The following is a 17,457-nucleotide window of genomic DNA, read 5'->3' as shown; positions in this document are numbered from 1 at the left end:
GGTGGTACAAAGCATTGTTCTGCTAGTTCCAACTCAGGCTGAAGATCGATGCATGAGCACGCCTATAGAGTAGTTACTAGGAGCGCCGGCGGGGACACGAGAAAAGGAGGATCCGGGCTGCTCTGTGCAAAACCACTGCACAGAGCAGGTAAGTATAACATGTTTGTTATTTATATATAAAAAAAAAAAAAATACTTTAATATCGCTTTAAGTTCTGCATTAGGTAGGGTGGTAAAAAGATGAAAGCTCCACAGCAGTTTGAGTAATATAGTACTAGACTATTTAAACGGTTATGGAAATCTCATCTTTCTACCACAATATTTACAATTGCGGATACCCCCACTGAAGGAGAACAGCCTGTAAGGACTCTGGGTTTAGCTTCCACACCACATGTTGATCATACCTTTGTATGAGAGGAAGTACATAATATTCTCAGTAAGAATAGATTTAGTGTTCATACTGGAGCTAAAATAATTTCATGGGACTTCCAGATATTTACAATTTGAGCTCTCATATTTTCTCATTATAAAAAAATATGGAGATTCCCAAGTTAGAAGCACTCAATGCAGTGTCACAAGGGCTGTATTTTTTAAAATGTGTTGAGGTACCTACTCATAGACTTGCGTAATGAGAAGGAGTAGTAAAGCATTATCATACTGCACTGCAAAACAGAAAACAGAGCCTGTGTATGTAATGAGCAAATATGGCTGCGCCCATGTACATATATAAATACCAATTATATATGGTGATTATGACTTGCATTTGTTTTTGTAATATCTTTACAGTTTCTATTTTTTTAAAGTAGCGGGGCGGGGCAGTTTGTCGGATGTATTATCCGATAGAAAGAGAGCAGAGGGGACAGAATCTAATGTCAGATTCTGCCTCGCTCTCTGCACTATCGCTGTACGGCTTCTTCTTATGTGAGATTTATACTGACAAATGGCGGAATATTATCTGAGTACAGAACAGTCACACAGCTCGGGGCACATTAAAGGGGTGCTCTCACCGCACGGGGACATGGATGTAAAAGAACTCGTGGGGACACAGATGTAAAAGAGAACTCACGGGGACACGGATGTAAAAGAGAACTCATGGGGACACGGATGTAAAAGAGAATAGTATAGTACTGCTCATGTGCGGGATTGCCTGCTCCATTCTGGGTAGCCAGAATGAACAGCAATCAGGAAGAAGGTCACTAAGTCTTACACTGCGGCTTCGGATGCCCTTCGTAAAAATGACAACGCACAGGCAGCAATTTTAAAAGCAAGATTTTCACTAAACAAATACACTGTTCAACTCAAATATGCAAATAGAGGTTTTGTCAAGCGAGATGTATTAATATTAATGGGCTATTTTTGTTTAAAAAATGATTCTGAGGGTGGAACTCCGCTTTAAGAACCCGAGCCCATTTCTGACACTTGTTGTGTACAAGTTAATATCAGTATTTTTTTGCTAGAAAATTACTTCGAACCCCCAAAAATTATATATATTTTTTAGCAAACACTCTGGAGAATAAAATGGCGGTCATTGCAATATTTTTTGTCACATGGTATTTGCGCAGCGGTCTTGCAAACTACATTTGTTTGGAAAAATTACATTTCACTGCATTTTGAAAAAAAAAACTAAACAGTAAAGTTAGCCCATTTTTTGTAAATTATGAAAGATGATGTCACACCGAGTAAATATATAACCAACATGTTACAGTTTTAAATTGCGCACATACCCGCGGAATGGCGAAAAACTATGGTCAATAAAAATCTCCATAAGAAAACGCTTTAAAAAATTTTAACGGTTACCAGTTTAGCTTTACAGAGTAGCTCTTTTTTTTTTTTTTTTTTTTTTTTTAATTATTGCTCTCGCTCTGGCGATAGCGCCGATACCTCACATGTGTGGTTTGAACAGCGATTTAATTTGCGGGCGCGACTTCTGTATACATTTTTTTTCGTGCGCAAGCTCACGGCGACGGTTAAACATTTTTTTTCCTATTTATTTTATTTATTTTTTTTAATTTTAGCACAGGTTTAAAAAAAAAAAAATAAAAAAACTGATCACTTTTATTGCTGTCACAGAAAATGTAAACATCCCTCGTTACAGCAATAGGCAGTGACAGGTACTCTTTATGGAGGGATCGGGGGTCTAAAAGACGCTAGACCCCTCCACTGCACTTCAATGTATTCAAAATGCCGAAAAACTGCACTTTTGAATACACTCAAATTCGGCACCTTTAGCAGCTGAGTAACCCGGATGTGACGTCATGGACGCCGCCTCCAGGTTACGTCATTGGAGACCCGATCGAAGCCACATCCAGCTTTGATCGGGACTCCATACAGCCGGTGGCGGGAGGGGGGGCGTCCCCTTCCCACTCGCTAGTGTTACTGCCTGAAAGCCGACCGCCAGCTCAAAAAATAATACCGGGATTATGCCTCTAGCTGCAGGCATCACCCCGATACAACCACTTACTGCAGTCGACGTACAGCTACGATGATTTGCGGTAAGTGGTTAATTTATACTTTTGTAACCCGAATGTATTATATTGTTTCTTGTTATTACATGTCGCTTCTGGTTGTGTAACTGTTTCTGCAACTATGTTGTTCTTATAAAGTATTAGCTGGAGTTTAGTTTCAATTTGTTTCATGTATCTAAATCTGTTAGTCCCCCGCCCCAACCCGACAATGCTGCTGTCCAAAGGTTTCTCTGTGCTCTTTCATCTAATGGGGGCACCCTAATACTGAAGGTGTGTTACTGATCAGATCACCAGGTAAAATATAAAGGGAAAAAAGCTTAAAAAAAATAAAAATAATGCAGCCACCACATCTAATGATTGGTAAGCTGCAATAAATTACATTTTCGGTTTTGGGTTTTTTATCACTATAAGAGAAAAGACTGCAGGGCAGGTGAGTATTGTACAGCACATGCATATGAGAGGTGCAAACAGGTTATTACTTCATAGTTCTCTTTATTTTAGAGGAATCATTTATGTAAACGTATCGTTTATTACATAACATGTAAAATATATTATACTGCTTTGCAAAGCATTAATAAGGTTTATAATCTATATATTGGTAATAGTAGCTAGTCTCCTAATATTGTCCTTCACTGAAGACCTAGGCAGCCATAGATGATTACATTTTTTTTTTCTTTCAACCAGAGATATACAAATCAGACAGTTGACTGAACAGAATGGCATATATCCAAAACAAATTAAAAATGACCAGATTAGTTATGAAGGAAAATATTATAGCCCATTGTGATTACTGAAGGCCAAGTGCCTGATAATAAATAAATATGCCTTGAAAGAGCATTGTTATGGTTATACTGGCAGCAATTCATTAATCAGGCTCGTCTTTACATGTCCTTCAGGGGAAGTTTTAGACACCACTAAGGATATTTAATCTGAAAACAATAGCATTTATAATATCGGTTCAAGACAAAAAAATGTAGCAGGGAGAACAATTAGGAATTTTCTTTACCTGATCAAACTTATTGACATCATTTGACAAAAGATTAACAATTTGTCCCGTAGTTGTTTTTCCCATGGCTGTATTACTGAGACGAAGGGCCTGAAAGAAAGAAAAAAAGAGTATAGCAACTAGGCATCATTAAAGAATGGAAACAAATAATTGACCTTGTGTACTGGTATCACTGCTGGTGTAAAATCACCACAGGGCCAAGGGCAGATTGTAGAACTACTAATCAGCAAGAGTTTTCCAAATATAGATTTATAATGGGCACACATTTTCTAGTCTAAATAGAGATTATGAACTTGTAGAAAATTAAGTTTAGGAGTACCTGGTAATGACATCCGATATAAGCTAGTTAGTAAACACGCTTAATGGATCCCTACAACATTTTTAAAATGTTGTGCAACAGCACAAAAACAATGTATGAATCCTAACATGTATAAATAATAATAAAAAAACAAGAAAAGATGTATTGGTGGGCCTAGTGTGGCTGACATTCCCTCCTGCTGATAAACAGAATTCTTTGGAACCCCAATAAATGGGGAAAAGACAGCCTGCTATCTAAAAGAGGGGCCCCAATACTGTTCTTATATGTTCCAGCGAAACCAATTTTAATTAATGAGTTTAACCACTTGCCCACTGGGCACCAACCCCCCTTCCTGCCCAGGCCAATTCTCAGCTTTCAGTGCTGTTGCACTTTGAATGACAATTGCACGGTCATGCAACACTGTACCTAAATGAAATTTTTATCATTTTTTTTTCAAACAAATAGAGCTTTCTTTTGGTGGTATTTAATCACTACTGGGGTTTTATTTTTTGCTGAACAAACAAAAAAAAAAGACAGAAAATGTAGGTAAAAAGAAAAAAAAAAACAGTTTGTATAGTTTGTTATAAAATTTTGCAAACAGGTAATTTTTCTCCTTCGTTGATGTGCACTGATGAGGCTGCACTGATGGGCACTGATAAGGCGGCACAGATGGGCATGGATAAGGTGGCACTGAAAGGCACAGGTAGGTGGCACTAAAGGGTAATGATAGGCACTGGTAGGTGACACTTATAGGCAGCACTGATGATGGGGCACTGATTGGCACTGATAGGTGGCACTGGTAGTCGCTGGTGGGCACTGGTAGGTGGCACTGGTAGGTGGCGCTGGTGGGCCCAGATGTCCCTCTAACAGCAGCAATCAGCTTTTTGTCCTCCTTACACTGACAGCGCGGGGAGAAAAAAAAAGAAAAGCTGATCGCCGGCTGCTATATACATCAGATGATCAGCTGTCATTGGCTGACAGCTGATCACGTGGTAAGGGGCTGGGACCGGTCCCTTACTCCGATCTGTGATCAGCCGAGTCTCATGGACTCTCTAATCACAGAGCGAGCAGCACGTGCTCCCCTTGGAGCGAGCCACGTGACTGGAGTGATGATTTTAATACTGATATAAATAAAAATGAAAGAAGGGAATAAGTAAAAGATCTATATAGAGAGCAAAGGGTGATCCAGACAATTAAAAATAAATCATGAAAAAAATAATAGCTTGTAAAAACAACATAACCTATAATTATAGCATGATATAAAAGAAAGCAATATCATAATGCAAGGTAGTATAGGCTAAGAAATAAAACCTCACCTTTCTATAGATCATATGACACATAGCAACACGGAGTTTCATGCCAGCTCGAAGAACATGATAGAAATAAATATGATGAAAGACTGCCAAAAGCAAGGTACAGACAGACAAGGCTGCAGCGTTTATGTAGGCACTAGCCAGGGCGGCATCACTGGGATTGTCCATTTCAAAGTAACTCACAACATTTCCAAGGAAAATTGGCTGGATCACTTTGACACTTTCCTTGAGGAAAGAAAACATATGGTCTCAGATATTTTCATGTTTATTCAAACTGACTGAGAAAATAAAAACTAAAATAATTATCAAAGCATATCATATCAAATGAGACAGTAAAATCAGTGTTAAATTTCCAATGATATGAACGTTTATCCAGCACATAACAAGCATGGCAGTTCAGAAATTATATATTATAAAAGCTTACTTTTGTCTTAATTTTAACATTAAAAATATGAAAAATTAACATGTAAAATTCTACAAAAAAGCCAAATAGGATGGGCAGCAAAATGGTTTCCTTACTAGCAATATCATAATAAAAGACAATATCTTAAGCACACAACATGACACTTAAAGAAACCACATTATGGGAGAAAAATGGTTGGTGCCATCCATGACCACCTTCAGAGAATACTTGTTGCCTGTCTTTCTCTGGCTTTAATACTTTCAGAGTCACTGACTTAGGGCAAAGTGTAACTAGAAGTCAGTTATAAAGTCGGAACCCCTGATCTGAATTCCTATTCAGGTACCTCAGAAAGTCTTTGGATCAACAAAACAGCCAGGCAACTAACATTTTCAAAAGCAGAGTTTTGCTGTTACAGTCTTTATATTTTCTCAGTATAGGTTTCCTATAAGCCTTAGACATTGAAACAATTGCTATGGGTTAAAGGAATGTCAGCTCACTGTCCTTCAGACTTTTGAATGGGCAGACTGTAGCCAGTGGGAGTAGAGAATGCTTTGACATCAAGTGGTCAAAAAGAGTGAATGTCCCAGGGTTGAAAGTCAATGGTAGTAAAAAAAAAAAATGACCTGGAGTTAGTTGTCTGTTGGAGTAAAAAGTGACCTAGGGATGATGGTGAGTGTGAGTGAAAATGACCCAGCATCTGTGGTCAGTGGGAGGAGGAATAACATCCAATTTATAGTGTCGGTGGGATGGGCTGTGTTCATTGAATGGTGCTAGTGTGAGGAATAGTGAACCACTGTATGTGTCAGTGCTAGGAAAATTCCCCTATTGCTGATTTCCGTGGGTGAAATGGTGCCCCATTTTTGGGTTCTGAAGGAGGGATTGTGCTCCAACAATGGTTTCAATGGAAAGAAAAATGCCCTATTAATGGGGTCATTAGGGAAAGATTTGCCCATTCAATTATGATATTGAAAAGATTTGTACACCATTGTTGGTAACTATGAAAGGAATAGATTCCTATCAATGGTGTCAGTGGGGGGGCAACTGTGCCCCCATCAATGGTGACAGTGGGGGGCAACTGTGCCCCCATCAATGGTGACAGTGGGGGGCAACTGTGCCCCCATCAATGGTGACAGTGGGGGGCAACTGTGCCCCCATCAATGGTGTCTGTGGGGGGGAATTGTGCCCCATCAATGATGTCTGTGGGGGGGAATTGTGCCCCATCAATGATGTCTGTGGGGGGGAATTGTGCCCCATCAATGATGTCTGTGGGGGGGAATTGTGCCCCATCAATGATGTCTGTGGGGGGGAATTGTGCCCCATCAATGATGTCTGTGGGGGGGGGGGGAATTGTGCCCCATCAATGATGTCTGTGGGGGGGGGGGAATTGTGCCCCATCAATGATGTCTGTGGGGGGGGGGGAATTGTGCCCCATCAATGATGTCTGTGGGACATCACACAGGCTACCTCACAGTCAGTGGAAGGAAAATAGCAAAGTATTTACTAAGGCCTGTCTAATGTAACCTCCAGTCTCTGTGTCCATAACCTGGACCACAGGTGGAACGAACAAAAAATCTACAAGTGTATGGCCAGCTTTACCAACAAAAAAGAGCAAGGCATACTACACTAATAAAAACTAAAGTATTGAAATGGAAAGTTGTGCCCATGATTGGCTGCATCTTGGGGCATATGTTGAGTTGAGTTGAGTTTAAGGTGACATTATAGGTTCACTTTTTTTTTTTTTTTTTTTTAATAACAAACCTGTTATACTTACCTGCTCTGTGCAGTGCTTTTGCAAAGAGCAACCCCGATCCTCCTCTTTTCAGGTCCCCTGCAGTGCTCCTGGCTCCTCCTCTTCAGTGCCCTCAATAGCAAGCCGCTTGCTCTGGGGGCACTGGTGCGTGTTCGCTCCCAAGCACTGCTCTATGCGTTCATAAGACAGACAGAGCTGTGGCTCAGTCCCGCCCCCACTTTCTCCTCATTGGCTTACTGGCTGTGATGACAGTGGAAGGAGCCAATGTTAACCGCTGCTGTCTCAGCCAATGAGGAATGACAGACTCGGGAGAAGCTCAACTCTCGTGCACATCAGTGGATCGGGAGGGAGCTCAGGTGAATATTAGGGGGGCTGGGGGGGTCGCCGCACACAGAAGATTTTTTACCTTCATGCATAGAATGCATGAAGGTAAAAAAAGAAAAAACCTCAAGCCTTTAAGCCCTCATTCACATTGGATTGACTTTGCAGTGCCGCACTGATTTGAATGCACTACTTTTGGCGATTTCGGCTGCGACCTGAATAGACATCTATGTATGAAGCTACACAGATGTCATCAAAGTCACAACCAAAGTCGCATTGAGATGCAGCTTTGAAATCGTGCAATTTCAGATGAAGTCACGTGATTTTAAAGCTACAGTCAATGTAAACAAGGGCCAAAACCACTTTACCAACACTAACAGGAAGGTTTGGAAAGTGCTAGTAAGAAATGGGGTAGGTATGGTAAGGCATTCTAATTATTCCACTAAAACTTCCTCAATTATGATGCAGAATATAGGTCTACAGAAGGGCTACATTTACAGTATATGAACATTCTAAAAGTCAGGAAAAAACTGAATTTTTGTAAAATCTTACCTGTAAAATTCCTTTCTCTGAGTCCTCCAACAGTCGCCGCCGCCGCCTCTAAGTCATCACTGTTGGGTATTGACTTCCGCTCCGCAGGAGTAGCTAGGCATAAAGACTTAGTCAAAAGAACAAAGGCATTTGCATATACACACCCATGGGGGGCTGTGCCATCTGGTCAATACCCCCCTGCAGTGACCACTCCCAACTCAGTTTGGTAGCATAGCAGTAGGTAATAAGAACACAACCCCAAAAGAGGGGCGGGGGCGGCGACTGTCGGAGGACTCAGAGAAAGGAATTTTACAGGTAAAATTTTACAAAAATTTTGTTTTCTCTTACGTCCTCCGACAGTCGCTGCCGCCTCTAAGTCATCACTGTTGGGATGTAACAAAGCAGTATAGACATGAGGGGTGGGAGACACAACCGTAGAAAAGGCAACGCAGTACCCACAGCAGAGAAAGGAATCTTACATGCACCGTAAGAGAACCTTCTGGGCAACAGAAAAACAATGCTCAACAGGAGCAACAGCCCAGGAAAGCAAATACCAACAGCCAGGGACCCATAAAAAAACAAGGGTCCTTCATCGCACTGCCGCACTGAGAACCTTGTGGCTAAAGGAAGCATCAGCTGATGGCAGAACATCTACTTTGTAGAACTTGGAAAAAGTGTGCACCGACGACCAAGTCGCAGCCTGGCACACCTGGGCCACCGAGGCCCAATGCCAATAGGCCCAGGACGCACTCACAGATCTGGTAGAGTGGAACCCGTTCCTTAGAAACACATAAACATAGAATGTGTCGGCAGATAAGAATCATTTGGCCCATCTAGTCTGCCCAATAGGCGTAAGCCTCTTCAATGGTCTGTCTGATCCATTTGGCAATAGTCGCTGCAGATGCAGCCATGCCCTTCCGAGGTCCCTCAGAAAGGACAAAGAGGGAATCCGTTTTCCCAAAGGATTCCGTAGACGACAGGTAAACCCTGATCGCCCTGACAACATCCAAGGAATGCAGAGCAACCTCCTTAGGATGCTTAGGCTTCGTACAAAGCGAAGGCAGGACAATGTCCTCATTAATGTGGAACTCAGAGACCACCTTAGGAAGAAAGGAGGGATGCGGACGCAAGACCACCTTATCCCGGTGAATCACCAAGTACGGAGAACGGCAAGATAACGCTGCCAGTTCCGACACCCTGCGAGCCGAAGTGATCGCCGCCAAAAAGGCAACCTTCTTAGACAGCAGAGGCAACGATATATCCCAAACGTTTTCAAAGGGAGCACGCTGTAACACGGACAGAACCAAGTTCAAGTCCCATGGAGGTAAGGGCTCCTTCCTGGGAGGAGCCAAATGTCGCACACCTTGAATGAAGGTGCGAACCAGAGAATGAGACGCCACAGGGCGCTGGAAAAGAATAGCCAGTGCGGACACCTGGCCCTTGATCGTGGCCAGCGCCAGGCTCTAGTGCACACCAGACTGGAGGAAGGCCAACACTCTCGACACCGAGTACGAGCGAGGGGAGAACCCCCTGGACTCACACCAGGCGAAATAAGCCTTCCAGGTACGGTAATAGATTTTACCAGAGGAGGTTTTCCTAGCCTTGACAAGGGTAGGAATGACCTCAGAGGAGAGACCCCCTGTCCCTCAGGACCTGGATCTCAACAGCCAGGCCGTTAAAGCCAGCGACTGTAAAGCAGGATGGAAGATCGGACCCTGAGACAGGAGATCTTCCCGCAGAGGCAGTTGCCACGGAGGCGCCACTGCCAGGTGAACCACGTCGGCGTACCAGGACCGGCGTGGCCAGTCCGGAGCCACCAGAATCACCAGGTGCGGTTCCGAGGCTAACCTGCGGAGGAACCTGGATAGCAACTGAATCGGAGGAAAGGCATACATCAGACGATACTGATGCCATGGGGCCACTAACGCATCCGAGGCGTCCGCCAGCGGATCGCGCGTTCTTGCCACAAACCTTTCCACCTTTCGGTTTAGCCGAGATGTGAACAGATCCACGTCCGGGGATCCCCACCTCGCACACAGCATTTGGAAGACCCCCAGGTGTAGAGACCATTCCACCTGATCCAGGGTCTGGCGGCTCAGATAGTCGGCCTGCCAATTCTCCACACCCGGAATGTGAACTGCTCGACGGGACATGAGTCTCGGCCCAAGACAGAATGTCGGTCACCTCCCGGGCCGCCCGAGCACTCCTGGTGCCCCCTTGGTGGTTGATGTAAGCCACGCGGTAGAATTGTTTGTCTGTACCCGGATAGGGCGGCCCCGCAGACAGTCCGACCACTGGAAGAGACAGTTTTATCGCAAGCAATTCCAGCACATTTATCGGGAGGGAGGACTCCTCCTCCGACCAAGTGCCCTGGGCAGACAAGTTGCCCAGGACTCCACCCCAGCCCAACAGGCTGGCATCAATGGTAATCAACGTCCACACCAACGGACGGAAGGACTTGCCTTCCGCCACCGACGGGGACTGGAGCCACCACAGAAGAGCCAATCTGGTCTGACGACTCAAGGAGACCCTCAGATCCAGGGACTGAGGCAGTCTGTCCCACTTGGCCAGGATCTCCGCCTGGAGAGCCCACGTGTGAAACTGAGCAAAGGGAATCGCCTCGAAAGCCGACACCATCAACCCCAGGCCCCGTATACAGGTCCTGAGTGACGAGAACGGGTTGTCCCTGAGGGACCTGAGCTCGTCCTGCAAGGTCCGGAGCTTGTCCTCTGGCAAGAACACCTTTGCCTGAGCAGAGTCCAGAATCATTCCAGATAGGGAAGACGAACCGATTGAGACAACGCTGATTTCTGAACGTTGATGGTCCATCCGAACTCCTGGAGCGTCTGTACCGTGGTGGACAGATCGCGCACAAGGTCCTGGCTGGCACGTGATCTCAGAAGTAGATCGTCCAGGTAACCCAAGACCACAATGCCCTGTGCCCTTAGCAGGCCCAGAACCAGCGCCAACACCTTGGTAAAAACCCTTGGTGCCGAAGCGAGACCGAAAGGTAACGCCACAAACTGGTAGTGGTCCTCTGCGATAGCAAACCGAAGGTGCCGCTGATGACCCTCGAAAATGGGGATGTGCAGGTACGCATCTTTTAGATCTATCGAGGCCAGGAACTCCCCTGGACTCAGGGAGGCCACCACCGAACGGAGAGACTCCTTACAGAACTTCCGAACGCGCACGAAGCGGTTCAGCGCTTTCAGGTCCAGAATAGGACACACTTTGCCCTCCTTTCTGGGCACAGTGAACAGATTTGAATAAAACCCCCGAAACCTGTCCCGATGAGGCACCGGGACAATCACCCCCTGAGCAAGAAGGTCCTGTACCGCTTGGTGCAGGTCCTGCAGACGCCCCGGAGGCAACTGAAGAATTGAGGGAAAGAATCTGTCCGCCGGCCGGGAAAGGAATTCGATCTTGTACCCCGATCGAATGATTTCAAGAACCCACCTGTCCGAAATCCGGAGCAGCCAAGGTTGGAGGAAACCGCGCAAACGTCCCCCCACCCCTGAAATGGGAGAGGGTGCCCCTTCAGGCAGAGGCGGACTGACCCGCCGAGCCGGCATTGCCTGACTTCTGCTTACCCGCCCAGGGATTCTTCTGGTTGCCATGGGCCTTGAAGGGCTTGCCCTTGGATTGGTTCCGAAAGGCACGAAAGGACCCCTGAGTTGATCTAGGCGCAGAACCCCACTTGCCTCGAAAGGACTTGTTCTTCGGGTTCTGGGGCAGCAAAGTGCTCTTGCCCCCCGTGACGCCTTTCACCAGGGTATCCAACGCCTCGCCAAAAAGGCGAGAGCCAGCATAGGGAAAATCAGCAACTGTTTTCCGCGAGGACTGCTCAGCTGACCAGCTCTTCAGCCAGATCAGTCGTCGATTAAGAACCGCGACAGGCGTGCTACGAAAGGGGCCTCATTCAAGGCCGCATCACACAAATACATGATTCCTTGGTGAATTCGATCCAGCATTTCCAGCCGGGCAGGCGGAACAGCATCAGACACGAGGTTGCTCCTAAGCACCTTAGTCCAATCAGCCACCGCCTGAGCCACCAAAACGGACGCGAAAACATGTTTGAGCAACGAGCCCGCCACCGTGTAGGAATGGCGTGCTAGAGACTCCAACCGCCGGTCCGTGGGATCCCGGAAAACCGGGGTATCCTCAGAAGGAACCAAGGTAGCCTTGTTTAGCACGGCCACAGTGTGATCCACCTGTGGAGACACATACCATCGTGATTCCGTAGCCGGCGCAAAGGGATAGAGCAATTTGAACCGGGTAGGTACCAGAAATGGACGTTTTAACGTGCGCCACATTTCATTAACAGTGTAATGAAACTCAGCCGGGCAGGGAAAACCTGCGCCGACTTGCGGGTCCTGTGCGTCCCAAACGAGGACACAACGCCCGGAGGACTGGGCTCATCCTCCAAATGCAGTGTTTCCTTAACAGAAACAATTAACTCATCCATGGTCGCCCGCTCTTCAGGCGACCCCGGGGAGGAGGTATCAACCCCCTCCACCTCAGCCTCCCCTCAGACCCCAGCGGGTCTAAGGATGAGCGAGGCCCTGAAAAGGGCACGCCCGCCGCAGCAGCCATATCACCATCTGAATCAGAAGAGAGGGACAATCTGGGCCTCTTTTTAGCAGCACGTTCAGCCATCAGCATTTCCATATTTGACACCAAAGTCGCCACTACAGCGGCCAAATCAGGTCTCAGAGGGGCCACAGGAGAACTGGGGACCCCCACCAGAGCTGGAGGGAATTTGCTGTCCTGAGAATCCATTGCTCAAGGTTACAAAACAACAGTGCAAGAAAGTTTGTACTGCCCCTTTAAGATCGCTGTGGAGTGCGCAGCCACCGCTACGGCTACAGTGACAAAGACCCCCCAAACAGGAGAAGAAAAAACTGAGCCAGAAGCGACAATACAGAAAGATATTGAGAGCGATAACCTGCAGAGCCCCGCAGAGTGTTGCCACCGATGTCCTGCTTCAGAGGAAAAGGAAGTGCTGCTAGAGTAGGCTGAACTTATAGGCTCAGGGAAAATGGCTGCCCCATAGGATTGCATGGAAGGCTCCGCCAAAATGGCCGCCGGACATGCAGTCGGAACGATCGTTCGGCTACCGCAAAATGGCGGCAGATGGCGCCAAAACAGCATGTAGTATTGCCCATAGAGAAGCCAAACATGCCTGCCCATACCTAAAATGGCGGACAGCGCGGATTTACCCCGCTGCGGCCGCCACGCACACAGTCTGCACCCCCAACAAGCACCGAAGTGACACAGGGAAGGGGACCCCCAAAAACATACAGCACCGCAGCGCATGCACAAGCGATCCTCGCAGGGACCGCATCAGGGAGTCACACAGGCACAGACATGGGGGACACACAGCAGCACAGGACTGCCACCCCAGACAGAGGCCCCACACAGAAGTACTTACCTGTACCAGATGGCGTGGGGTGCCTCTATGAACGGAAAGCCGCTGTCCTCATCTGACAGGGAGTGCCGTTAGCCAGGGACATGACACTGCAGCATCGCAGATGTGTCCTGTGAGGTAGCCACCTCACGGCTGCATCCCTGCTGCGAACAGGGATGGGTCGTTCATAGTGCCAGGACGAACCACGGCTGAACGCTCGATGTCGGGCTGGGGGTCCATCTGACCCTCTGCCCTGGAGAACCAGGGCGGTCAGTCCGAATCCCAGCACCGCATGATCCATCTTCTTCCGAAGAGTCGACTAAAAACTAAAAGCTGACAAAAAAAAAAAAAAAAACAGCTAGTAAAGTAAGAAAAAACTGACATTTTCAAAAGAAAATCAAATAAAAGATTAGATAGGCTGAGACTGTAGCCCCAGCACAGGGAAGCCTAACTACTCCTGACGCTAGGCAGAATGAAACTGAGTTGGGAGTGATCACTGCAGGGGGGTATTGACCAGATGGGACAGCCCCGATGGGTGTGTATATGCAAATGCCTTTGTTCTTTTGACTAAGTCTTTATGCCTAGCTACTCCTGCGGAGCGGAAGCCAATACCCAACAGTGATGACTTAGAGGCGGCGGCGACTGTCGGAGGACGTAAGAGAAACTTACTTTCAAGAAAGCCTTACAATACAACTTAGTCCCCTTTAAAATGTATCCCAAAGTCATTATAGGCTATACCCATTTAAAAATGTAAATCTGGTACACTAAGAAAGACAGACTCTGGAACTATTCTGGAAATGTTCATTACAACACACCAAGAACAGTGTCTTTGTTATTTCACTTCCATTGATGTGTTTCTAATCTGAATAGGCCATTGTTTTACATGGAAAACTCCTCAACAGCATTGCCAGTTTCTCCTCAAAAACCTGTCAGAAAAGAAATATGGGAGCTGCCACTGATTGCTTGTTTTAAAAGGTGTAATTCATTGACCTGGAACATGTAAATATATAGTAGGTACTGGGTCAGTGATTCGTAATGTAGTGAGGGAAGGGTAAGAATAACCGCACCAGAGTATACACCTTCAAAGACAAGTCAGAAGTTGCATTTTCCTTATTTGTTTGCTGACAAGTTCCCACAACATGCAGCTCAGTGCTTTTTTTCCTGCAATAAAAAATGCATGGACAGTAGATTATATGGGTTCCAATGGCTTAGTTCACACCAGTGCATTCCAGTGCTTTTCAGTTCCAGAAAAAAAAAGAAGTACAAACGTGCTGCACAGAACTATACTGGGACGCAGTAAAACGCATACAAAAAAAATTACCAGATCCCGGAAGAGAGAAAAAAAAAAAAAACCCCTGGAATGCATCCGGAAACACAGACGCACCGGAATGCATCAAAAATGCGCATTCAGAAAACACATCTGGAACACATCTTGACTTCAACATTGACTAAAGACCCTCAAAACTATATTTTTTCTCAAAGCACAGGACCTAGAGAATAAAAAGATGGAAGCCTCAAATTTCTATGTCACACAGTATTTGTGCAAATGTTTATAATATATATATAAGTAAAAAATACACTTTTTGTATTAAAAACACAATATATTATGTAAATTTTCCATAAAATATTAAAGAAGAGATTGTCAATTTTAAATCCACTAAAACTAGTTTTAAAATTCCATACACTTGCAAAATTGTTAAAGATACGATACCCAAAACTGGAAAAAGACAGAATATTAAAAACCTTACAGCTCATTAGTTTAAAGCCAAAGCTAAACTCATTTGAATATATTTTATTATTTTTAATATGTTTTTTTTTTTGTTAACTTTACCTTTATTACTATGACACAAAAGCTGACAAACCCCCAATGTTTCAGTGAAGAGGCAGTGACAGGTACTTTTTATGGATTCATCAGGGGTCTATTAGAGCCTCCAGCTCATGCAGACCCAGGGCACAGAATTCTTGGGCTGTAGCTTCAGCTGGCCGCTGCGGCCAGGATACTAATACTGCATTCTGGATACATAGAAAGAGCTGAACATTTCTGAGGTTCACTGATGTCCTGTTGCTCTTAAATTTAAACGCTGATCCAGTGGTCCAGAGCTCACAGAAGACACAGGTGGGGGGGGGGGGGGGTCAGAAGGGTGAATTTCCGCTTGCCAGCACATTGAAGATATTAGGTGGCTTTACACTGCAGGCAAGTTGGCTAACAATTTTTAAAACAAGCTGATGTCTGTTGTTACAACCTGCTTTCAGCTACCAACAGCTATGGTGGTGACAGTAAATTTGGGTAAAATATAAATATAGGGTTTCTAAAAAGTCTGAGGTAGAATGAGCACTCCGCAAAACAAAAGCTACTTTGGCACTGATAAAACCCATACCTCAATTAAAGTAAAAAATCCTAGGACAGAGTAGGCTTTCCAATGGCAACGTATAATTGCTTTGGTTAAACGTGGGGCTCGGCCTTCCTTCTGTGCTTTTTGTAATTCTTCATCCCAGAACCTATAAAAAAGAATGACATAGTATGAAATGTACAATACTTAGAAACATTTTCAGATAATTTTCACATCAAGTACTTCATGCTATGTAGGCATTTGTGACACTCCTGGTCAATTTCCAGTCCCATGGGAGACAGGGTGTGCACATTTAAATCTGTGCATTTTTTACAATTAACAAAGTCAAAATTTTAAAGTGGGGTACTGTCCAAAAAATGCATTTATCTATACAGTGTAAAGACAGAAGGGAAGCAAAAAGAAAAAAAAAAACAGTCCCACAAGGGATCTCTCGCTTGCTGGAAAGCTTGAGAGAAGTGCTTGTACCTTTCCCTCATATGTGTGAGTGTGTTTTTCGCATTTTATTAGTTCTATATGGCAGTTAGCACTATGGTTTGTATCCTTTGCCTCTGAGTTTGACCACCACCTGATGCATATAAAAAGGCTTGGCTTTGTTGTTCCTCAAAACAATGTTTTTTGTGCTAAACATGCAAGCATTGCATGTTTCCTTCTCTCTCTCCACCCCCCCCCCTTTTATCCCCCTCTTGCTCTCCCCTTCTCACTTCTCCTACCTACCCCCCCCCCCCCCACCTCCATCTCCTCTTTTTTCCTCTCTTTTTATTTCTCTCTCATTTCTCTTTCTTGCTTTCTTTTTTTTTTCTGGGCGCCGGGCAGCTGATTTGAAAAACTGGCTTCTAACTTTTTTAGCTGGCTCCTAGATTAAAAAAAATAATTATAATAATTGTGAAGCCCTGCCCTATCCTATTGAGTTCAATAATGTTTGATGATGATGATGAGGATGATAGCTCTCTGGATAGTACCCAGGCCTACCGAACTCAATAATGTTTGATGATGATGATGATAGCTCTCTGGATAGTACCCAGGCCTACCGAACTCAATGTTTGATGATGATGCTAGCTAGCTCTCTGTATAGTACCTGGGCCTACTGAGTTCAATAAATGTTTGATGATGATGATGATAGCTCTCTGGATAATACCCGGGCCTACCGAACTCAATAATGTTTGATGATGATGCTAGCTAGCTCTCTGCATAGTACCTGGGCCTATTGAGTTCAATAATGTTTGATGATGATGATAGCTCTCTGGATAGTACCCGGGCCTACCCAGGGCCGTCTTTAAGGCAGGGCAAAAGGGGCAGCTGCCCTGGGCCCCATCATTGTTGTGGGGCCCAAAACAGCTGCCTCATACTTGCCAACTATCTCTGTTTAAATTGCCCTTAAAGTCTTAGTCCCATAACTGCCCAGCTCTGCCCTATTGCCATGTACAGATGACTCGCCTGCAGACCCTGTGTTTACCTGTAAATAACCTGCAATGATATGTAAATTGTGTGGCATTAATATGTAAATAGCCATGGACCAGTTGAATTGATATGTAAATAGAGGTAGCATTCATATGTATATCATGACACCCTGAGGTCATATCCACCTTCACTTCTGTTGAATGCTGCCCACTGGG

At 45.1% G+C, this 17,457-nt stretch overlaps 1 protein-coding gene across 1 annotated transcript in view; it reads right to left on the bottom strand.

Moving 5' to 3' along the window:
- The window catches only part of ABCC4 (ATP binding cassette subfamily C member 4 (PEL blood group)), a gene marked incomplete at its 5' end in the record, with an annotated part of 504,496 nt that overhangs the window by 367,818 nt on the left and 119,221 nt on the right, over positions 1 to 17,457 (bottom strand). The window contains 3 exons of the mRNA XM_082245314.1: positions 3,471 to 3,560; positions 5,085 to 5,306; positions 15,872 to 15,992. Coding sequence (XP_082101440.1) covers positions 3,471 to 3,560; positions 5,085 to 5,306; positions 15,872 to 15,992 — 433 coding nt within the window. The remainder of the gene's footprint in view (positions 1 to 3,470; positions 3,561 to 5,084; positions 5,307 to 15,871; positions 15,993 to 17,457) is intronic.

Source organism: Pelophylax lessonae (genome assembly GCF_965119305.1).
Source record: "Pelophylax lessonae genome assembly, chromosome: 2".
Classification (NCBI taxonomy): domain Eukaryota; kingdom Metazoa; phylum Chordata; class Amphibia; order Anura; family Ranidae; genus Pelophylax; species Pelophylax lessonae.
This window is presented reverse-complemented; position numbering and strand designations above follow the sequence as displayed.